The sequence below is a fragment of the Anticarsia gemmatalis genome, chromosome 19 (genome assembly GCF_050436995.1).
Source record: "Anticarsia gemmatalis isolate Benzon Research Colony breed Stoneville strain chromosome 19, ilAntGemm2 primary, whole genome shotgun sequence".
Lineage (NCBI taxonomy): Eukaryota > Metazoa > Arthropoda > Insecta > Lepidoptera > Erebidae > Anticarsia > Anticarsia gemmatalis.
In genome coordinates this window covers 11718667-11742367 of record NC_134763.1, presented here as the reverse complement: position 1 = coordinate 11742367, position 23701 = coordinate 11718667, and the positions used below count along the sequence as shown (strand labels likewise).

General features: G+C 40.6%; 2 protein-coding genes across 9 annotated transcripts; one reads left to right on the top strand and one right to left on the bottom strand.

Moving 5' to 3' along the window:
* Positions 1-89: 89 nt before the first annotated feature.
* LOC142980854 (uncharacterized) lies at positions 90-9634 on the bottom strand. 6 transcript variants are annotated; one of them, XM_076126407.1, is made up of 13 exons: positions 9533-9634; positions 8521-8705; positions 8301-8426; positions 6353-6461; positions 6129-6265; positions 5927-6001; positions 2015-2097; positions 1565-1690; positions 1334-1481; positions 966-1093; positions 751-883; positions 351-644; positions 90-265 (listed from the first exon to the last, which is right to left on the bottom strand). In XM_076126407.1, the coding sequence occupies exons 2-13, from the start codon at positions 8549-8551 to the stop codon at positions 93-95; spliced, it is 1563 nt and encodes a 520-aa protein (XP_075982522.1). In that variant the 5' UTR covers positions 8552-8705; positions 9533-9634; the 3' UTR covers positions 90-92. The 6 variants fall into 6 exon arrangements, with proteins under 6 accessions (XP_075982522.1, XP_075982521.1, XP_075982520.1 ...); XM_076126406.1 differs by having other exon boundaries at positions 8521-8717; positions 9533-9624; XM_076126405.1 differs by having other exon boundaries at positions 8521-8717; positions 9507-9623.
* A 132-nt stretch (positions 9635-9766) lies between these two features.
* On the top strand, positions 9767-21862 carry LOC142980856 (uncharacterized). Of its 3 annotated transcripts, XR_012959910.1 has the most exons (10): positions 9767-10008; positions 10841-10975; positions 11060-11161; positions 16687-16800; positions 16908-17085; positions 17268-17371; positions 19216-19374; positions 19575-19745; positions 20751-21574; positions 21810-21862. XR_012959910.1 is itself a non-coding variant. In XM_076126414.1 (9 exons), exons 1-9 carry the CDS (start codon positions 9957-9959, stop codon positions 20915-20917), a joined length of 1182 nt encoding a protein of 393 aa, XP_075982529.1. In that variant the 5' UTR covers positions 9767-9956; the 3' UTR covers positions 20918-21704. The 3 variants fall into 3 exon arrangements, 2 of the variants coding, with proteins under 2 accessions (XP_075982529.1, XP_075982530.1); XM_076126414.1 differs by lacking the exon at positions 21810-21862 and having other exon boundaries at positions 20751-21704; XM_076126415.1 differs by lacking the exon at positions 21810-21862 and having other exon boundaries at positions 9788-9909; positions 20751-21704.
* The last annotated feature ends 1839 nt before the right edge of the window (positions 21863-23701 follow it).

Sequence of the window (23701 nt, the reverse complement as noted above, 5' to 3'; positions counted from 1 at the left end):
ACGTAATAAAAAATATAATTGTTGTCGTCGCCGTGAGTTCCAGCAGATTGTAGAGTGTGATCGTACACGTGTACGAAGCCGCGCGTGTGCCTCTACCCCCACCCTCCCTTGGTTGTTGTAGTGGAAAGTGTAGTAGTGGTCTTGTAGCGCGGCTTCTTCTTGGTCTTCTTAGTTGTAGTTGTTTTGCCGAAGAAGTATTCTCCCCACGATAGTGTAGTGGTCGTGGTGGTCAAAAGCGTGGTTCTGGTACGTTTCGCTTGCGGCACTGCAACATACAACTTCACCTAGTACAACGTTCAGTCGAGATAAACCGTAATTGCGTGAAGTGAAGGTCGACAAGTATCACTTACAGTACATGGGCGGCGGCGTGGGAGTAGTCCTGTTGTCGAACTCAGTGGAGGTCCAGATGTCGTACTCGGGCACCCACATGTTGAGGTCGAGCGGCTCGTAGCCCACGTCCGTCATGTACGAGGGGCCGCGGTACTCCACGTTGCGCATGGTGAAGTCCTCGTAGTCTAGACCTTCGTCCAGCATGTGTCGGTGAGGATCGATCAGTCTCATGTTCAAAATGGTGCCGAACGCCTGCATGTCGAACCCGCACGCGTCCGAGAATATGATGTACACCGTTATGTCGAAAGCCGTCGCTGCCGGTCATAAAACATACGAGCACATAGGTACAATATACATACATAAAATAGTTAATTTGAAAACATAGTAGAGATACAGAAATGAGAGAGAGTAGTGACTCACACTTGTACTTGTAGCAACGCTCGCCGCGCACCACGCGCAGGCAGCGGTGCACGATGCGCATCTCGGAGACGGACGTGGCGTTCGTCAGCTCCATGGTGAGGCACGAGAAACTCGCTTGTTGAAATATTGTCATCTGTCAACAATTGCTTGCACTCATAAACGTGCAGGTCACGTGAGGCGGGCAGGGCGAGGTCGATACAAGTTAGCCTACGTACATTGTAGGTGATCAACTGGAACTGATGGTTGGAGGTGCGCAGGTGGAAGTTCTCTCTGTACAGCAGGTTTTTTCTCTCCGCTCGGTCGCAGTCGCCAAACCTCTGCATGTTCTTTATGCCTCCCGATGCTGAAATATTAACACGTATAGTCTAAGATACACTAATATGAGAGGCAGGAGCCTCACTCATCCAAATTTTGAAAATGAATGTATAAAAAGTATTTAATTTTGAAATTCAATATTAATAGTAAAATCGAGCAATATCGATACAGACTTGGATTAAGTAGGTAGTAAAACCATCATAGTTATGATGTGGGCCACTACGCAGTGATAGTAACTAGCGATTGTTGCAGGTACTTAGGCACTCACAGCGAAGCACATATTTATGTTTGTTTATCCTGGATATGGTGATCCTCTGGAACTTGGCGAGGCTACTCTCAATCCAGGGGTAGTAGGTCATCATGTCCAGGAAGCGCGCCGGAGCTCCGCAGCCCGGGCCGCGCACGCCCAGCCCCAGCTGCCACACAAGTATGTGTATTGTTACGAGCGCGTAGTGTATTGCGTACGTGTGGTGTAGTGATGGGTGGGCACTTGACTCACCAGCTGCCAGCGGCCCCAGAGGTCGCGCACGGCGAGCGCGCTGCCCGCCTCCCACACGCACATGTCTCGTGTGCGCAGCTCCACCACGCACGCCGCATGCGGCGGCCGCATCCTCTTGCTGTACAACTACATTACAACGCAAGTCTGAATCACTGATTGTACGAAGCGTGTATGGAGGGGCAGCGTACTCAGTAAATCGCAATGCAATAATGAACAATTTGGTTCTTGGCATTACTGTCACGAGTCAGGACTTAAAGCTCAGTTCAATGAATAATTGAATTAGAGTAATATTGATTGAAGTACAGTTCGTAAGTGAAGTGGAGCTTACACCTGTAGAGGTGTACTACCTCTCGTACATAATATATGTATTATGTACAATGTACATGTTATTATATGATAAGTATCCGTTATGAGTTATGAGAAACATCAATCTGATGGCAAATTACTCACGTTGGCGTACACGTAAAAATCTCTGCACCACTTCCCTGGTATGTGTGTTACTTTGACCACTTCTTTTTGTAAATTAAATAAATCTGCAAGCAAAATATACGACACAAAACCTTAAGATATTATTATTATTTTAATGTTTGTGATAATAAAGACGAAGGCTCAATTCTCATCTCATCTCAACTATATTTTATTTTTATTATTAGCTTCTGCCCGCGACTTTGTCCGCGTAGAAGTCGAAAATATTCCACGGGATCCCGTACCCGGGATAAATAATATTCTTTGTATTATTTCCAGGGCATATTAAATCTGCGTGCCAAAGGAGAATGGGCACTCCTGGGCGGTCGGCGGCCATTAATGAAAGTAGTGTCAAATTAAAGTAATGATAACTAGGAACAACTTTTACTAAGAACGTTTCGCTGCAATCCTTTCAGGAAACAATATATTGACATGTAAATATAATGGAATTTCATAGAACAAATACAATTATTTCGTGTCTGTAATGCATTTAATGTTGTGTAATAACGTTACATCTTCTTATAACGATTGCAATGCCATCAAAATGAACAATAATCGTAACTCGTATCTATCTATCATATGGTTCACCTAGTTTCAAAGTTGTTCAAGCCGCCCGAATATTATCTTAGTTGACAACAACCGGGACCGACTTTTTAAGTGCCCTCGGAAGCACGGAGAAGCTCAGTTCAAATACCACAATGCGGTCACCCATCTATAGAATGACCGCGCCAACGGTTGCTTAACCAACAGATCGTTTACTGACCAGTGAGCGCAACTGGCTATGAACGCCTCGTTTTTAAGCTGAGCATTCAAGACAGATAAGTCGTCTCAGTGAATATATTATAGAAGAGCAAGATGTTTACTTGTTACGATTATATTTACATGTTATGATTGTTCGAATATTAATAATGTCTACATTTGTATGCAATAATATTAATAGTACTTTTTATTTAATCTCCGAATATAAGCCAAAAATATGTTTTTATACTATTAAAAGTGCTCAAAAACAAAAATGTATTTTGTTCGTCATATAAGTGCGTCGCGGCAATAAAACTTCTACACGGTAATTATAGGACTAAACTACATTATAAAAACAAAAAATCAAGTTTGGCCGCGGATCGCCCAGGCTCCATACTATTTTGCCCATTCTCCTTTAACAGTTTTAGCGTGATTTAATTACCAACATACACCCAAACTTTTGCATTTATAATAATAATACCAAAAATCCGGGACTCCATAGTCCCGAGATGTGGTAAAGACTCACATAATAATAAGTCCGCAGGGCACCTCGAAGCGAGGTGACGGGGAGTAGCGACCCCGCGGTACCTGAGTGCTCCAGGGGGAAGTCACCCTTCCTCATCTCCGGCTTGCCTTAGTTGGCTGGTTGGAGTGAAACTGACGAGGAAGCGGTCCCCCGCCTCTGGCTTGCCTTCATTGGCCGTCCAGAGTGGAGTCGCAAGAGCAGAGCTCCCACTCAGTTCGGAGAACGTAAATGGCTAGTGGGCCAGTGATGCCGGACCCTCAGGGAGCAAGTGATTGGAGTTTAACGTCGAGTGAGGCCTCTCCGTCCTTCAGCCGCTCACGTCCCTGTTGCCCCCTTATCGCTATTAGGGAGGCCCAGTTTGTGAGTTGGCAAGTCTCCGCCTGCCATTTTTACGTGTTATTGACATTGTTATCGGAGGGCGACATAGTCCCCATAGATCCCCCGGTTTCCAGTCCATTAGCATCTCATCCCAATAGCCCAAGTAGTATATACCATTAGTTTTGTCATAGTTCCACTCAATCCGGTGATTGTCCTTCCATTTTATAGTGTGCACAGCGATAATCACCGGATTGTGTAACCATACATTTTTAACCCCCGCGGCCCCGACGCAAAAAGAGGGGTGTTTTAAATTGGACGTGCCTGTGTGTGCGTGTGTGTCCTTTGAGTGAGGTTAGGTGTCAATAATGGCGTCGACTAGGTCACGTTGACAGCGTTTAGTTTCGTTGTCGGGCGGACGAGGGTGTGTGAACGTGTCCGCACGCTTCAACACTCTCGTAGCGAGGTGGGCTATTGAACTCGTCCAGCCCCTCGACCTTGAGGTCACATAACGCGCTGCATCAACTAGCGTTCGATGGGAGACGATCTTTTGGGTTCTTTAGGCGCTTTCTATTTGACGAAGTTGTACCAGGCCGGCGGCGTTGCGTCTGTGTAGGTATGTATACTTATGTAAAAATGTGTTTGTATAAGTTAAATCAAGAGAGTCATCCATTCACGGAGAATCTTAAAACATTTGATAAAAAATGACGTCATTTGAGCAACAAAAGAAAGAAAAAAGAGAACCTCACAAACATGTTTCAGTGTTATCTCGCGTTACAGTAATTTTATGTTATTTGCAAAACTATACAACCAATTGACATACAGTAATTTTTAGGTGTTAGCCTCCTATGTTTGCTAAAATATTAAATATATAGAAATATGGTATTGTTGACTTTTTTGTAGAATTATTTAAGACCAATCAGATTGTCATACATTGTTTTCAGCTTTATACAATTGTACAGACAGTGCATGGAAATAATTATATTTTATGAGGTAAAATTCTCCACATTGCTTGACAGGGATTATAATTCCCGGGCCAATATGCCTTATAGCCTACAACACTCAGGCGTACTACAGCTTCTTAAGTGAAAGAACTTTCAAAATCGGGTCAGTAGTTCCAGAGATTACCTCCTACATACAGACTGATAAACTTACAAATTTTACCTCTTTTTAACATTAGTATAGAGTTTACGTATATATCTTAGTAATTGAAGTCTAGGTGACTGCTCTCCTGCGTTACCGAGTAGCCTGCCGTGTCACATAAACAACGAAAAGCAAACTGAGCACTGAAATAACATAAAATAAAATAAATTTAACCCATTAATGTCCCACTGCTGGGCAAGGGTCTCCTCCCGTAATGAGGGAGGGGTTAGGCCTTGAGTCCACCACGCTGGCCAAGTGCGGGTTGGGGACTTTGCATGCCTTCAATTAATGTATTAAACAAATTTTAGGAATGCAAGGTTTCCTCACGATGTTTTCCTTCACCGTTGGAGCATATGATAATTATTTCTAATACACACATAACTTCGAAAAGTCATTGGTGTGTTGCCTCGGGTTCGAACCTGCGACCACTTGCGTGGGAGGTGTCAATTTATACCACTCGGCTATCACTGCCATTGTTTTTATAAAATAGGCCTCAACTGTTACCGCCTCCACCGACCGTGAGGAGATACTCCCATATTACGAGTATGTTATTAATTTCATTCAACCGACACTGAGCTCGCAGAACACCTGTTATATTATTATCTTTTAGGGGTTCCTCGGCAGGTGCTCCACGCTTCATTTTTGTAATGTCTGTAGAAGTTGCTTGTCATGTTTTTCAACTTTTCCGAGGGTAGTAAATATATATATCACTAATAGTATATAGGGGCTGCTGGGATATATACGGTTTGTCATGTTGATCAACTTTTCCCAGGACAGTTGTGCATATCCATACTAATATTATAAATGCGAAAGTAACTCTGTCTGTCTGTCTGTCTGCTACTCAATCACGCTTAATCTACTGAACCAATTTGCATGAAATTTGGTATGGAGATATTTTGATCACGCTACGACCAAAAGGAGCAGAGTACCAGTAATTAATGTTACAAAAACGGGGAAAATTTTCACCCATTCTCTCTTATTGGACGCAAGCGAAGTTGCGCGGATCAGCTAGTCTCTTATAAGTTAAACTGGCTGCTAGAGTTTCACGTCAACCGTCTTTGATCTGACGACCATGGGGTGGCACCACCAGATCATCATTAAAACAGCGTATAAAGGTCACACGACGTGACGTTAATTAAATACATTACCGGCTCAATACATTGTGATATACTTACCATCCTTTATTTTGATAACATAAAACTCGGGATTCTTTAGTAGGTTCGGTGGCGGACACAACGGTGGAATCTTAACTGGAAGGTGAATGATAAACATAAATGAATGTCAGTCAACAGACTGAATGCAATGTTGTAGAAGACGCGTGCTGGGCGGCGAACGTGACACAGCGGTGTGTGGGTGTTATCACTGCGACATAGTTACCGTCTTTGACGACGTCTCTGAGCTGCACGAGCGCGACGGTGTTGACGGTGTCGTCGTACTCGGGGTGCAGCACGTAGCTGCGCACGCGCCGGCCCGGCCGCGACCAGTCCTCGCCCAGCAGCACGCGCGACTTCGTTCTGCAATGTTCCGCAGTGAGACTGTGCCGTGTGCCTACTGTACAGTGTACAGTGTACTGCCTCACGCCTCGTGCCAACTCGTCTCACCTGAAGTTGATCTTGGGCATCGGCCCGATGTCCGCCGCTGCAGCTAATACGAATTCTTTATGTATGAGAACGACAGTTGTCACTGAGCGCGTGTCGCCGTTCTCGCCCCCTGTCATATATATAATACACAGTAAGTGTCGTCATGTAAGTGTTCATCATGGCGTTATACCGAAGTGTTCACGTACAAAACATACTCGCGGTCTAAGTAGCGGGCAAGCTAGCGATGTCGTGCGCGGCGCGCTCGCGGCAATATCAAACGCGTGAAGATGTTCGTGTGTGTTCACGTCGAACTAGCGGTGGTGGGCGCGATTCACTCGCGACGTCAAGTAAGTTTGAGCTAGTTTGAGCTTGTCGCTAGAAACAAACGCCTGGCGGCCATCGTGAACACAAAATCGCCACGTCCCCGCGCTCGCGACCGCCACCGCGCCCGCGCGTTCCAACGTGAACAAGCACTGATCAGATTTTCATCTATACTTATAATAAATCTGTAGAGAGGTCAATTCTGTGCATTGAATATATTTAAAAAAAAACCAATGGGGGATGTTTAGTAACGGATACTGATACCGAATCTGCAATTTATAATTTTCTTTTCTGTCTGTCTGTCTGTCTGTCTGTCCTCCGTCTGTATGTTACGCTATCACGTAAAAACTACCGGATAGAATGCACTGACATTTGTTATATGCATAGAATAAGTAGTGGAGCAAGTATTGGGATACTTTTTATCGCATAAAATTTCATAGATTTTTAGAAAATTGAATAAAATACGTAGAAATCGTTTGAACCTGCGTTTCCCTAAAGAGACCATAGATGGCATTGCAATTCATTTCATAACATTCGCATATGGTTAACGCGGTGCCTGCCGTATCGATACCTGTTGTTAGCACCAACCAATAGATGGCGTTATGGTCAGCAACACAGCATGTTTTTCCTAATTAATTTATTTTGATTGCTTTATAGTAAAAAAAATACCTTTAAAACAGGCTATACATTTATAAGATTTTCAAACATAAATGTTGTATGATATATTACACAAAAATGTTGGTTTACGTGGTTCCGGTGCGGTCGGGATATCCTAGATGGCAACCGAGTAATTTCGTTTGTTGTCGTTGTTCGCCGCAACTAACAGATGACGTTGTAGTTCGTAACACGTAACCAAATTAATTGGTTGCATTAAGGAAATAAATTGGATAGCTATGAAACAGACTATGTGGTAAGTTTTAAAAAATAAACGACGGATGATATATAAAAAATAATTACGGGTTACGCGGTTTCGGACGTATCAACGCAAGTATACCTACATTATTACGCGTGTGAAGAGCTGCGGCACAGATAGGTCTGTCTGTACCTATAATAATATTCTGAATCCAGACGGGTAAGCAATGGTCAGTCTATAATAAGGTATTATATTTTACACTGTAAATTGGTACGGATACAGACGAGAGCGGAAAAGAAGGTAACCACAGGAAATCAGGCCTGCCTGAGCCTGTGTCACATTGTGTGCTCTTCGGGTCCCTTTCGTAAATAACCATTAGATGACAAAAGAGTTGTTAGCATTTTTATGTGTAGGTGTGTAGGTAGTGCTTCGCAATTCGTGTGCTCAAACGAATAAGCAACAGTACGAAATTCACGCGAGCAGAGCCGCACGGGTCAGCTAGTACAAAATAATTCGATAGGTAGCCGGTTGTCGGTAGTCGAGAGAGGTAGAGAATTGCACTACTGGTCGTTGGATCATATTATTTTAGTCCTACGACATTTGCATACTGCACTTGCACATTTCACATTTCTAGGTAACGCACTTGAAATAGACTAACGTATTAACTTACTTGACTCATTTAAATATGTTGGTTTATGTCAACGTAATAAGTCAATCAATGTTTTTACTATCGTTTCTATACTTCAACTTCTGCCATCTATGTGAAATGAGTGTTTGAGTGTGGTGTGCGCTCACAGTACTGGTAGTAGAGCACGCCGAGCCAGGGGTAGCGCGAGATGCGCACGTCGCCCTCGAGCACCGCCGCCTCGTGGTCCATGCCGCACTCCACCGCCTCCAGCTGCACCGAGCCGCCCGCCAGCACTGCACATCACACGCAACACACGCGTCACACGCATCGCACACGTCGCACACGTCGCACACATGGTCGTCACTACCTCACTACGCATCTACATACCTTTCCATAACATGATGAAGATGAAAAGCATGTCATGTATCGATTACTCCACGCTGGTGATTATTGTAACCATGACACGGCCGCCGTACGCCGCACACTGTAGCACTGTAGGGGTAGTGCAAGTACTCCACGCAGTGCTCGGTGACTCCGTGACTCGGTGCCAAGTGTGCTCACATGCCACCTTCCTGTGTCGCGTGCTGTTTACTTATTTAGAATGTTAGTCATAAACATCCTTGCGACTAATTCATAGCAAACGCCAAATCGTCGGTTCCAAACTTACAAATAGTAAACAAAAATAGCTAAAGACGAAAAAGAAAAGTACACAACATCCTACTCGTATATTTGCTAGTGAGACCAGTGACCACTAGTATATCTAGCTGCTCGTGCAGTGAAATGGGCAACAGCGAAGACTAAACTACTAAACTTGTGTTTAAAACTAACTACGACGTTTAATTATGTATTCAGTTGTTCTAATTAAAAGAGTTCAATAGTCCAAATTATTAGTTTTTTTTATTATTTACACAATATTATCTGCAAGTTCAATTAGTATAAATAGTCGACACACGCATATCTATACTAATATTATGAAGTTGAAGAGTTTGTTTGTTTGTTTGAACGCGCTAATCTCAGGAACTACTGGTCCGATTTGAAAAATTATTTCAGTGTTAGATAGCCCATTTCAAGGAAGGCTATAGGCTATATAACATCACGCTACGGCTATTAGGAGCGGAGTAGCAACGAAAAATGTTACAAAAACGGGGAAAATTATGACCCACTAGCTGACCCGCGCAACGTCGATTGCGTCACATAAGAGAAAATGGGTCATAATTTTCTCAGTTTTTGTAACATTTTTTACTGGTACTCTGCTCCTATTGGTCGAACTGTGTAAGTGGTCCATGCGAGGGCCGCCCGTGCTGGCGCTGGGGCCGGGCGGCGGCGCGGCGTTGCCACCAGCCACCAGTACACTCGCCAGTGTACACACTCACACGTCACACACTGCTCACGTGCTCACCGCAGCTCACCGCAGCTCACCGCAGCTCACCGCAGCTCACCGCAGCTCACCGCAGCTCAGCACAGCTCACCACCGTGCACCGCCGCACTGCTCTCCATGTTGTGAGAAGCTCGGTGGATCATTTTATGTGCTTTTTATTTACTTTGTTCATATTGATGTGATTTTTATTATGTTCCGTTTTCATACTTACAATTTAAATTCAATTATTGTACCTAACTTGTATTTATTTTCAGTGTAAAACGAGTAGTGTACCTATTTCAATGTTCAAGATACGCTCGCGTATCACTAAATTCAGTGCTATGTGAAAATTAGCGATTGACACACATTACAATTAATCGGAATGATATTATCGTTATAAATGTTTTCTTGTTAGCGGTGTGAGTGGTAGCGAACTAACATAATAATATAGAATACAATAAAGATAATGCTAGTACTAGTGTGTATTATGAGTGTGATGTGTGCGACAATATTTGGCGGTTCGTTTCAAATGTCACTGTTGAACCTTTGTTGAGATTTTACAAGTCACCTATCACGTATCTCAACTGACATTTAATTGAAAGCCACTATGCTGTACATTGTTTTCTCTCTTAGAATAGAGTGATTAACACGTTACGTCAAAGCAGCAATGTACTGAATAGTGACCATCAATTTGACACACACTAACTGTGAACTGAGATACGTGATAAGCCCGCTGATGCCACAGCTCATCAAAGCACATCTTAACTCAGTCGCAACAAAACATTTCAAGCATACAAACAAAAAATAAATGAAACGCTTTAATTGCGCACATTGGAGGGCGATGCTGTTTCTTGACTCAGTATTGTTTGTATGATAGTCTCATGAATCGAAATCTAATCATGATTGTCGTAACCTTACCCCACAGTAGGTAGGGTCGGTCCACCGCGTATTACTTGTAAAACCAATTCGACACATTATTATGACTGGCCTCCTGTCTGACGTCACCTCTCTTTGGAAACGTAGGGTACGTTTAATCAATAAAACAGCATCAACAAATCTAGCAATGTTGGAAAATTAGGGCGGCAGCGGCAGTAGAAATGCGGATTTATGGCACAGGAGCGGAAGGGACACTGCAGCCGTGCTTCGAGTAGCTAGAGACTGCAGGGTTCGGATAGGTCGGGATCACACGCCCGCATTCTTCTATTTATGATCGGACCGATTCAAAGGTATAGCACTAACCTTAATCAGATTCAAAACCTGCTAAATGATACAGTCATAGAGCAAAGTAAACGTTGTTGTTTATGATGTGCGTTACATAGAAGCTCGTATAATGGGGTATATTGTTGGCAGGGAGCGGGGGCGAGTCGTCCGAGCGGCGGCAGCGAGCGCTGGAGCACGTCCGCTCGTTCCTCGGCGACGTCCAGCAGCAGCTGCAGCGCGGCCGCCGCCTGCTGCAGCGCGCGCGCGGTGACGCCTCGCTCACTAGTACACACTACTCTCACTGCACTGACACAATATTACTGGAGTTTAAATATTGCTTACGCTGTGTTGATTATCATATTATTGCAGTGGTCGGTGAGCGCGCGCCGCCCGCACTGAACGCTACTCGCAGCGCGGCGACGGCGGCGGCGCGCGACTGGCGCTACTGGCCACAGAGGATGCCGTCCGAAGGTGAGTCGTCCTTATTCACACATGCTCTTATTTTACCTTACATCCATTTCTAGATAGAATAATAATTACCGTTTAGATAAACTGCTATGATAATAAACATTGTGTAAGCTCTGATTACTTTCACAAGTGTTTTACAATAAGTTTGTATCATTGGATAACTCACACGTGGTAATTTGATTTCAAACTGAGCAGAGTTTGAACAAATAACTAATCCATACTTCCATACTTAATATTATAAATGCGAAAGTAACTCTGTCTGTCTGTCTGTCTGTCTGTCTGTCTGCTACTCAATCACGCCTAAACTACTGAACCAATTTGCATGAAATTTGGTGTGGAAATATTTTGATACCCGAGAAAGGACATAGGCTACTTTTTACCCCGGGAAAATGACGCATTTCCCGGGAAAATTCAGGTGGCGAAATAAGTCGCGAGTAATCAATATTATAATGACATTAAATTAACAAAATTCCGTTGTCATGGCAACGGTTTTAATGACGGATAAGCCTTAGCGCGACTTCGTTATATTAGGAGATATAAATAATTTTGATATATTTTTCGTGAAAAGAAGACATATTTTATATCATCACGCTACGACCAATAGGAGCAGAGTAACAGTAAAAAGTGTTATAAAAACGGAAAATTCTGACACATTCTCTCTTATGTGACGCAAGCGAAGTTGCGCGGGTCAGCTAGTAAACCAATATACAACGTGTCCCAAAACTCAACGTCAAAACGAAAACCTGAGCTAGGCCGAGTAGTGTTGGCTCTCAAAAAATAATTTAAAAAAATCTATCTCGTGTAGTTTAAAAATGACAACCATTTTTGTAAAATTGCCACCCTCTGATGAGTTTAGTCTACTGTGGCAACAAATGACTTCTTTTCTAGTTCTTTTTTTATGTGGAGTATTCTTAAGTAACGCTCCTACAAAATTCAATTCATTATTTGCACACAACTTCATTAGAATATCAGAAAATATCCCTTTTATGGCGAATTATGCCGTGTAAATAATTTCATCACTCAACTTTGACAGTCTGTCCTGAAAAATAATTGTACTACGTATTGTCGGCATGTACCTTCAAAAGTTGGCGCATTTAATGAGCTTTCGAAAATGGTATAACACTTACTAAATTACTGCATAGACGATGAGAAAATAAAAAAAATCTTAAGATAGTCGATATTTAACGTATTATTAGTTCGTCATAAAACTTTCTCAAAATTATTCTAATGTCATCTAGGCGTTCTGTGAGGTGTAATTAAAGAGAAGTAATGTTTAATTATTGACGATTAAGAAAAGGTTCATTTAAATAATCATTAGATTTTTAATAATAATTGATCTTTATTTAAACAATCCGAAATACAATAAATGTCACTAACACCATGAATGTAGCGTGACTATCCGTCCCACTCTTAAATTTCTTCGTCGCTTTATGCGACTGCCGCCCATGAGGTTTCGGGTTCGAATCCTGGGACGAGCCAAAAAGTAATTTTAGAGATTTTCTGTTAAAAAAAATCTCAGAGATTGCCCGCAGTTAGGAAGTTGAGGTAAGGGACCTCCGTGCCTCGGAGAGCACGTAAAGCCATCGGTCCTGCGCCTGACCTCTGGTCGTGACGGTTTAGCCGTCCCACCAGACTATGAGAGTGTACCTGTGTATTGTGCACATACTTGGCCACTATAAACAAAAACCTGCACTGTTGGCTGGTTTCAATGAAACTGACCGCCCGCGCCGTATCCGAAATCTACATTAGAATAATTTTGAGAAAGTTTTATGACGAACTAATATTACGTTAAATACCGACTATCTTAAGATTAGTTTTCTTTTCTCATCGTTTATGAAATAATTTAGTAAATGTTATACCATTTTCGAAAGCCTATTAAATGCGCCAACTTTTGAAGGTACATGCCGACAAAGCGTAGTATAATTATTTTTCAGGACAGACTGTCAAAGTTGAGTGATGAAATTATTTACACGGCATAATTTGCCATAAAAGGGATATTTTCTGATATTCTAATGAAGTTGTGTGCAATTAATGAATTGAATTTTGTGGGAGCGTTGCTTAAGAATACTCCACATCAAAAAAAAACTAGAAAAGAAGTCATTTGTTGCCACAGTAGACTAAACTCATCAGAGGGTGGCAATTTTACAAAAATGGTTGTCATTTTTAAATTACACGAGATAGATTTTTTTAAATTATTTTTTGAGAGCCAACACAACTCGGCCTAGCTCAGGTTTTCGTTTTGACGTTGAGTTTTGGGACACGTTGTATAAATAACAACTAGGTTCTGGAATAGGTATAGGAATAATTCAACGAAAACCAAACTACGCATAAAATTTCAGTTAATTCTTACTATTATTTCACGCTTCGTTGCAGTTAAATTTGAATCTTCTACGAAACAAAAATCTATTAGGTACGTGACACATGATAGGTAGTTACCGAACATTTTAATTGTAAAGAAATTTCGAATAAACGAGATATTACGTAGTAACTACTTATTTAGTAATCTGTGATATTACTGATACTAATAAACCAATTTAAATACTCTTGCTCACCTCAGAAACATTTGTCCCGGCTGAGATTTAAACCCACCACACGTGACGCTACGGTTATTGCCCCAAGGCAGGCCCCCGTCACTCGGCCGTACCTACAGCGATAAGTGCCTACAAATTCGCGTGGCGTCGGCGCCACTCCGAGAATCGAGTGTCGACGCTCACGCGTAGAGCTCGTGCGTGCGTTTATTAGAAGTTTTATGAGTAATATTATTATAAAAACGTTTAAAATAGAATGGCAGGTTTAAAGCATTGCACATTTGATTTGATGGATGTTTTTCGAAAAAGAAGGACGAGGGATTGTCATTTTTTTCATTACCTACAGATGAGGAAAGCTAAGTTCAAATTCATTTAAAAACTATAACCTACCTACCACAAAATAATAGTAGGTACTAACTATAATTAGTTATTACCTACCTGTTAGTCCATATTATTGTCGATACTAACAATAATATGGACTCATGTCTGAATTATTAAGGAATTTGATACTTTATAATGGAGAATGTTACTAGGTTTGCCAAATCGCTTTAAATTTTGACACAGTATAGCCTGTGTGTATACATATAAACTAGTTTTTGTTTCAGTCAAAAATACCGAATAGTTTTGATTTTATAAGCATTCAAAGTTTCGAAAAATATCGAGTCCCGCTAACGGCCGCGTGAGTGGTTGTGACGTCATACTACACTTGCGCCGCTCGGGCCGCGTCCCGCTTAGTATTAAGTTGCCAGCCGTTGTTGTTGGTGTAATAACTTGCGCAGTATTTTGTTGTGTTTGCGTCCGCTTATTACATTTATAGTGTAGTAATAGTAAATATTATTCAATTAATAAAGTGGATGAAGGATTTGAAAAAGGGCAATCGGATAATCTACCTAAAATAGATGAAAATAATGGTTGCGCATTATTTATCAACAAATAGAGATTTTGTTGCCTCCGAAATCCTTTTTATTATTAGAAATGCGAAAGTTTGTGAGAATGTATGCATGTATGTATGTACTATTTATTTATTTGTACTATTTACTCCGTACGTTTCGTGCAGTGGTTTAAGCGGTCACCTCGCCGCAATAACCGTAGCGCCGCGTGTGGAGGTTTTGAATCCCATCCGGGACAAATCTTTGTGTGATGAGCACGAGTATCTGTTCTGGTTGTTAATTTATCTATATATTGAGAAGTATATGAGTATGTTTATCAGTCATTTGGTTACCATTGTACAAGCTCTGCTTAGTTTGGAATCAAATGACCGTGTGTGAGTTGTCCAGCAATATTTAATATTTAATTCAATATTTAATGTATGTATATAGGTATGTATGTACATACGTACATATATATATGTACGTATGTATGGATGTTTGTTACTCTTTCACGCAAATGTGATATGTTGATATTTGATATATAGGTAGCTGAAGGCCCAGAATAACACATAGGCTACTTTTTATCCCAGAGTTCCCGAGGGATCGGGATTTACACGGGAAGGGTTTCCATAGAGACGAAATCGCGGGCGGCCTCTAGTATATTATACATATTTGTAATATCTATACTAGAATATTAGAAAGCTGAAGAGTTTGTTTGTTTGAACGTGCTAATCTCAGAAACTATTGGTCCAATTAAAAAAAACTTTCACTGTTAGATAGTCCATTTATCGAGGAAGGCTATAGGCTATATATCATTACGCTACAACCAATAGGAGCAGAGTACCAATAAAAAATGTTACAAAAACGGGGAAAATTTTGACCCATTCTCTCTTATGTGACGCAAGCGAAGTTGCGCGAGTCAGCTAAGTTAGATATTCACGATCACGCATATTATAAAGAAACAATTTTTAATCGAAATAATCGCGTACTTATTGATTTTACATTTTTCCTGCCACTGTAAAATCAATAAATTCGCGATCAATTCGGTGAGAAATGGTTTCATTATAAGATAAAATTAATTATTATTACTTATATACTTACCTACATAAAATTTTATTACATTTAGGCACAACATATGATTTCCTAGTATTTGAATTGAACATTTTTAAAAGTATTTAGGTATAATTTCAACGCACCGAGCGCGCGACCGCAAGCGGACTGTGTGAGCCAGACTGAGCGTAGTGTAGAGTGACGTCACACCGTCCCCGAGAGCAAGCGTCGTGCGGTTACAACTTGTTTTACTTATAAATCGGAAACTAATTGAGATATTGAAGTAATTCTTTCACTAGTATTTTTTATTTTTAACAAAGAATAAGGAATGCTAAAAATCTAAATTTGTTAACATTCTCCATTACGAGAGCAACTTGCAAATGTGACTTTTTGTTTATGGAGATATTTCAACGATTTTGGTATCAAATGAAAGGTCTAAGGCTAAAACTATTTTATCCGTTTGAATGATATAAATCGGTTTACAGGTTTAGGACATATGAAGAATATAAAATAGTAAAAATGTAAACAAACCAAAACAGGTAGCAACGATGCGGTGAGCCGACAACCCTAGCGTCATAGGTAACGCGTTACTCTACGCCAGACAGAGACAGAGTTACGCGTTAAAAGAGAGCGGGAATACTTAGGAGAATATGTCGTCAGGTACGGAGCGCTTAGGTATACGAGCTGAATTAGACTTTATTGCTTAGCAGCAAGAGTCGTTATTTCTATAAATTGTTACGGGAAGTGCGTGTTCTGTACTTTAGTACTTATTATTCTGTGCCCAAGGTGACCATATTAATCAGCGCGCTAATTCAATCAATTTTGAAACTGCGTGTGTGAGTAAAAGACAAGACACTGAATAAATAATCAGAGCTTACATAACATTTATTGTTAAAAACAATTAATAAATAAAAGAGACGCAAGTGAAGCACGCTCAGAAGGCAGCTCAGAACAAATACGTTGCATCAGTAATAAAGTAAACTCATCAATTTGAAAGAGCGATGAATTGATCGTGGATAAAGATCGGGAATGTTGTGTTTGAATATTGAGTAATTGTAACGTTTATATTATGTGTCGTCAGCCGGTGGCGCGACGAGTCCCGCGGCAAGCTCCACGCCGCGCTCGGCGAGCACGAGCTCGCTGGTCACCATCTCAGTGAGCGAGTGGCCCGTCGGCGCCGTGCTCAATTTAAACAGTGAGTGAACTACAGTCTAGCCTAATCCAGACACGTTTTCTTCGCCCTGTGAGTCGGGCTGTGAGCGGCGCGGTGTACTGTACATGGCTGAACTTGGTGTTGTGCAGCCGGCTACACGATCACGGAGTCGACGCCCGCATACCTGGCGCACCTGGAGCGAGAAATGAAGCTGCAGAACGGCGGGCCCTTCACCGTCGGCATCGACGAGCTGCTGGCGCTGGTCATCGACAAGGAAGCCCTCCACCTGCAGTCCGTCGTGGTGGTCACGGAGGACGTCTTTGAGAAGTATCTCTTTTTACTACACGCGTGCACGCGTCATACTTTTCACGACAGTTTCCTTTTAATACATCAGAAGCTATATCGATACTGATCACAAGAAAGCTACTTTCCCCCGAACCTTACAACAAATAAATAATTTTATTATATCATACCTACAGCTTTAATAAATACTCAGACTTATTTTTTAGCGTGAACTCGAGAAACGGCTTGTGGTTTCTGGGCAGTCCTATGTGGGAAATACTGTTTGACATAGTGACATCACTATCAGTAATGACGATGGATTCTATCAAGGGTAACGTTACGCTCTTTGTTTCTAATACTAAACAAACGCTGTGCAAGGAAGACCCTGTCCGACCCGTACATGAGTTATTCTGTATGACGTGCTCAGCGCTACGTGGACATTACACTCGCACTGTGACGATGCGAGCCACATCTAGTGTTTTATTATTATTTTAACAAAATTCAACTTAACTACTCTGCCGTCGTAATCGTAAATGCAGTACTTGCAATTTCGCGGTTTCGAGAAAAACGCGGTTAAATGATTTCTTGTTATCTCTAGTCGTCTGGAAATCAAATGTATTTAAATTTGTAACTAATACGTATATTTTATTACTATGCATTATATATTTTAATTTCAAATATTTAATTTTGGTTTAGGTTATTTATAAAGTTGACTACTGCATTTCAACCTTGTGTTACTAATGGATATTATAGTCTATCACAAAGTGAAATGCAGTATTTGTGCTTATTACTGCATTCATGTCTAGCAAATACTTTTTATTGCATTTTGTGTTAGTAAAAGGAATAGTAAAGTCAAAATAAATACTATTATATACATGCAGTACAAAATATTTTAGACCCTTGAATTTAGGATAGTGTGTAAAAATAAAAAAAAATAAAATTCGAATACTTTTATTTAGAGACCTTCACAAGGTCTAGTAGGCTTTTAATCATATAAACTTATAAAACAATCAACATTCATATAATCAACGTTATGCTTCAAACGGGACTGCTGCTCCCGATTACAAACAAAAACAAATAGGGATCTCAGCTCCCACCTAAAAACTAAAACAATAAAGAACTTAGAGCTAATAATGGCACTTTGTAAGTCTTAAAATGTATTAATTTAAATGCAAGTTCAGTCTTTACTCATCACAATCATCTACATCTAAAATATTAACTAGATCAATTGAATTGTCATTGGTATGCAAGTTTTGCCAAAATGGTAGTCTATTTTCTGGAATAACTCTAGTGAGCGTTGAAATAATTGCAGATTTTCTAGCTTCAGTGATACCCCTAGGACTTGAATTTTGTATGGGATCGGGAATTGAATGAGACTTTATGTGTTTCATTTTTAGGAACCCTATTTCTCGGAGTTCACCATCATGTTCGGTCTTTACAAATAAATTAAAATTATTCCTACGCACCTCGACACTAACAATATCTTTCAAATATATCCGATTTGTGCTCTTTTTCAATTTATGCTGCGATGAATGATCAATATACTTGTAAAAATCAGTAACTTCCATAGGTTTCACTGTTACTTTTCCGGAATTAGCTATTATTTAAATTAGTATTTCGAGTATTATTACTGCATTTTATCCTAGTTCATGTTCATTACTGCATTTATATTAACAAGTAGCGAACAAATTCATGCAAATACTGCATTATTAACTAGTTTTTCATTGATTTCTAAGTATTTTTTTCATTTATTTTTTTACTCAATAGTAAGATACGTGTCTTAAAACGTCATTTCGATAAAAATATCAATTTTGCAAAAATGTCGATTACTGCATTCTTCATTACGACGGCAGTACTGGTAGCTGAATAAGAGGAACTTCCACCTATAAAAATGTTGCATGTTGGACGGTTGGTACAGTTCCGTTGACAATAAATACGTTCTACCGATGAGCTCCGAACGAGTGAACTTCCTAACAATCAGGTAACTGTAGTACTAGTAAGAAGGTACAGTAATACAGTGTCATGTACAGTAATGTACACATTCAGTAAGTGGTGATCGTTGCACGCTAGCCGCGGCGAGGAGCCGCTTGTATCCCCTCGGAGGCAGTTGGCAGGTGTCGCCAGCACGTGGTGGCTGAGCTCGCGGGTGTGACCACTGTCTGACACTGTCAACAGCGTACGCGCGCATACTCCGGCAGCTGGTGCACGGCCGGCACGAGCTGCTGAGCGGCGAGGTCAACCACCTGCTGGACCTGGCGGACAGCCTCGTCACCGACCAAGACGGCGACCGACTGTTCAACGCGCTCACCGAATTCAAAGGATTCCCCACCAACAGTGCGTCAGTCCTTCGACTCGTGCAATTGATCTTACTCAGTCTACTCACCCGACTCGCTCAACTTAACCGCGCACTTTACTTTGAATGATAAAATAAGTACATGAAACTACTACCTACTCAATCATCAAATCAAATATTCTTGAGCCAGGAAGAAGAAATCGCGCGTAACCCTAATAAATAACAATGATTGTGTGTTCAGGCAGCAAAACTAATATAGAAATGTGTCAGGAAGTGTTCGATTCTTTTCGAGTGCCATTCTTCAAAATATCAAAGACGGATCACGGAATAAAGCTCATGTCGCGAGCCAACCGCGCGCTGCACACGCGTTTCCCGCACATCCATCAAATGATCAATGCTGGCAAACGTAGAAGTAAGTATGAATAATGCGAGTACGTATATTGACACATTGCGAATTACTTATTTCATCTTTCTGTTTTCTAATATTATAAATGCGATGGAATGTTTCGATGTTTGCCCAGTTAGTTACTTAATCACACCTCAACTACTCAGCGGATTTTCATTACATTTGGTGCACATCCATACTAATATTATAAATGCGAAAGTAACTCTGTCTGTCTGTCTGTCTGTCTGTCTGTCTGTCTGTCTGTCTGTCTGTCTGTCTGTCTGCTACTCAATCACGTCTAAACTACTGAACCAATTTGCATGAAATTTGGTATGGACATATTTTGATACCCGAGAAAGGACATAGGCTACTTTTTACCCCGGGAAAATGACGCATTTCCCGGGAAAATTCAGAAAATTCAACGAAGTCGCGAAAAGTCAATATTATAATGACATTGAATTAACAAAATTCCGTTGCCATGGCAACTGTTTTAATGGCGGATATGCCTTAGCGCGACTTCGTTATACTAAGAGATGTAACGTGAAAAAAAAGCATATTTTATATCATCACGCTACGACCAATAGGAGCAGAGTAGGTAACAGTAAAAAGTGTTACAAAAACATGGAAAATTCTGACCCATTCTCTCTTATGTGACGCAAGCGAAGTTGCGCGGGTCAGCTAGTAGTTTATAACTTGTTAACGGTTACGACGCTGTTTACGTGGACCAAGTGGTCGCGGTTATAAGCGGTGTGGGGTTACTGAATATGAGGTTTACATCTATCTAAGTGATAGGTAGACTGGATCATAATAACGATACATAACGCGGTACACTCTTTACACTAAAACTAAACGAGCACCAGCTAAGTGAGTGAGACGAGTGAGTCCACTGCCGCAGGCTCGTGCCTCACTGTACATTGTACAACATCATAGTTATTTATACGTTTAAAGCTAAGTTGTCTGCATACGTAGACCGGTTAAAATTAGGTACTATTTACTTATATGTTTTGAGCGAACTAATTAAGGCATTTTCAGGTGCGAACAGACGTACTACAAGTGGTCACGACAACAACGGCAGAAGGTACGACGGGAGCGGTATGACCGCTGATACTGACACTACTGCGGACAGACACGAACACTATGCCGACTACGAACGAGTGTTAAAGAGTCATTTGTATAAGGCTCTCACCATTCAATATTGATATAATAACACGCTGAATACATGACGACTACAATCATTCAATTCATCCCTTTTATTATCATTCACTCTCGCTACAGTCCAACAAGCAGAGCTTAAACTACGGAAGTAGGAAAATTGGACAAAGTGTGCCTTCATGTAGGCCTTCCACTAAGAAAGTATTTTTTTTTATATTCCACCCCTAATGGGGCAAAATAGGGGATGAAAGTTTGTACGGAAGTTCGTCATTTTCGGAAGTTCCTAGAAATTTCCTAGAAGCGTGAAAATTCATATTTGGCTCGTTCATTTGAAATAAATAAATACGTGTTTCAGTGTTTTGAATAATCCTTATTATGGGGTTGAAGTGGAAGGTGGAAGTTTGTTTGAGAGATCGTTTATCTTTGGAGCTGGAAAAGCGAAACGTTAGCCGTGATTAGAACTCGATAACTCGATACGATATTATATCAACGCAGTCATAACTTTCGCAGGTCTTGATTATTTTTTTTTATTTCACTTGTTTATTGGTACTTTACACGAGAACCAATCAAATGTTACATAGATTGGATATTTTTGTAGAGGGTTAACATCAAAGCATTATTTTTTATATTACACAAAAAATAAACATTAATAAAAATTATGACGATTTTTTGGATTTATATTTACATATTATTTTTCAGTTCGGGTAACTTAGCCTTAATATTAATTTATAACATAACATAGGTACTATTGACAACGATATATCATCGATACCTTCTAATTATACTGAGTCATATAACAAAGTATTTTATTATTTTTATATAAGCGTAGGTACATAATAAACCATGAGTAATTATTTTAATTACTATAATGTCAGTTGACTCATTATACTTAGGAAGTAGCAACGTAATATAAGTAAAACAGGTATTTGTGATGTACAGTGGTGGGCGGCGAGCAGGCACACGCACACACCGTCAGAGAGCTCGCACCCTGCTCCAGGCTCGCGCCGCCGCAGCGAGCGCAACCACTCCGTACACTCCGTACAGCTGGTACAGCTCACACGCACGTAACTCACTTCACACCGCTTGAACACTCCACGCAGCCTATGATCAATGATGTCGACTTCATGTTCATCGGCAAGGTGAAACCTGCCAGTGGCACAAATAACAGTTTACGAGTGAACAGCTCTGACACATTTACTGAGTTCATCAAACGACTTATTAATATCCTAAAAAAATATAGCGACACAGATTTACAACAGTTTTTTATTGTTGTTAATAACGAAGTTATAAAATACAACTACGAGGACCGCAAACATAAATTGAAAAGGAATGATAGTCTCGGGAGGTTTCTAGCGAGCAGTCTCAACACCGTACAACGCAAACAGTCAACAACGGTAACAGCGCTAAGACAATGGCTTCAATTAGTAGCTGATGAAATAGAAACAAACACAACGAACAAGCACAATAAACAACAAAGTGGATTATTCGATTACTTTAATACATTGTACAGATATGATTCTAATAGAACATTCGATAAGATCTTACAACACCTCGATAGCTATCGATGGCACACGAGGAACGGAGCAGATCTTACCACCATTGTGACCCAAGGAATAAAAGCTATCATATTTGACCAACACACTAAATTAAATAACAATGCTAGAATAGCTATAGGCTCTAAGGTCAAAGAATATTGGCGATACGTTATAGGATTATTAGAAACGGCGGCTACAAGACATTTGGAGACCGGCAAAATGTCTAATTCAATGCGCAAATCTACTTTGAGAAACTTTAACTTGAAGCCCAGAACAACTCAAGAACGTCAAACGTTGAGGCAAATGTACTCAGAGAGTAATCTTAAATTAAAACACTCAAACATACGATTAACATCGCACGAAATGACTGAAACGAAACATATAAACGTTTATAGTGGAAATGTCCCCGCTCCTATCAGAGACACAAAATATAAGCTCCCCACGCATCGGCACATGTTACTGAACGCTAATGATGCAGCTAACACTCGAGGACACTCGCGACAGGTACTCGTCGATCATCAACAGAGCTCGAAACACTATCCGCGTGCCTACCGACTTGACTCTCATCGAGCTCGAACCACGAAGGTGAAACTGTCACATAAGACTTTGTACCCAAAGTTCGAAAATGAACTTTTAAAGTATCTAACAGCAGGCCAACTTATGTTTAATAGTCGCTACAAAAATAACACACCCGAAACTTATATGAATTTTAAGCCAGAAATCCTAAAAAGCACACATAACAAGTTCATTGAGCTCAAATTGAACAGGCCTTCCGTTCAAAGTATGGTCAAAATAGGTAAGTTTTCAAGAATCACCAAACAGAAGCCTGGCTTGAGAAAACAGACAATAATGTTCCCATCTCTTGTAGAACTTAAAGCAATGCAACAAAACTTACGAAAAAGACTGAAGATATCTGAGAACATAAAGTAAGTAATCCCATATGAACTCTTAATTCACGACATATAAAGTGACGAGAGCCACTAAGAAATCCGACAATGCTAGGGACAGTTCAATGAAAAACATTTAGGATACCGTCCTGATTATTTGCAACTTTAGTGCCGTATTACTTTCTGGAAAGTTAGATAGTTCTTTATGCCTTAGTAGTTAACTTGAACTTTACTTATGTTTCAGAAATTTGGAAAACAATTCAATAGCACAAGACCACGACTCTCAAATATCTAAAATCAATTGTAACAAAACCGTAGATTGGCCTATAAAAAATCCCACATTGAGCCATAGGGAACAGGTTCGTTTAAACACAATAAAGAACACTGACACAATTCCAGCTTTACAACA

What these genes read in the sequence shown, in the direction of transcription:
- LOC142980856 (XM_076126414.1), top strand. Translation starts at nt 9,957, where the DNA reads ATGCTAGTACTAGTGTGTATTATGAGTGTGATGTGTGCGACAATATTT. An exon ending in ACAGAGGATGCCGTCCGAAG is followed by an intron (nt 11,162 to 16,686) that starts GTGAGTCGTCCT and finishes ATGTGTCGTCAG; the next exon opens with CCGGTGGCGCGACGAGTCCC. An exon ending in ACGGAGGACGTCTTTGAGAA is followed by an intron (nt 17,086 to 17,267) that starts GTATCTCTTTTT and finishes CTTATTTTTTAG; the next exon opens with CGTGAACTCGAGAAACGGCT.
- LOC142980854 (XM_076126407.1), bottom strand. Translation starts at nt 8,551, where the DNA reads ATGCTTTTCATCTTCATCATGTTATGGAAAG. An exon ending in ACATAAATATGTGCTTCGCT is followed by an intron (nt 1,094 to 1,333) that starts GTGAGTGCCTAA and finishes TTAATATTTCAG; the next exon opens with CATCGGGAGGCATAAAGAAC. An exon ending in CACGCCGCCGCCCATGTACT is followed by an intron (nt 266 to 350) that starts GTAAGTGATACT and finishes TGTATGTTGCAG; the next exon opens with TGCCGCAAGCGAAACGTACC.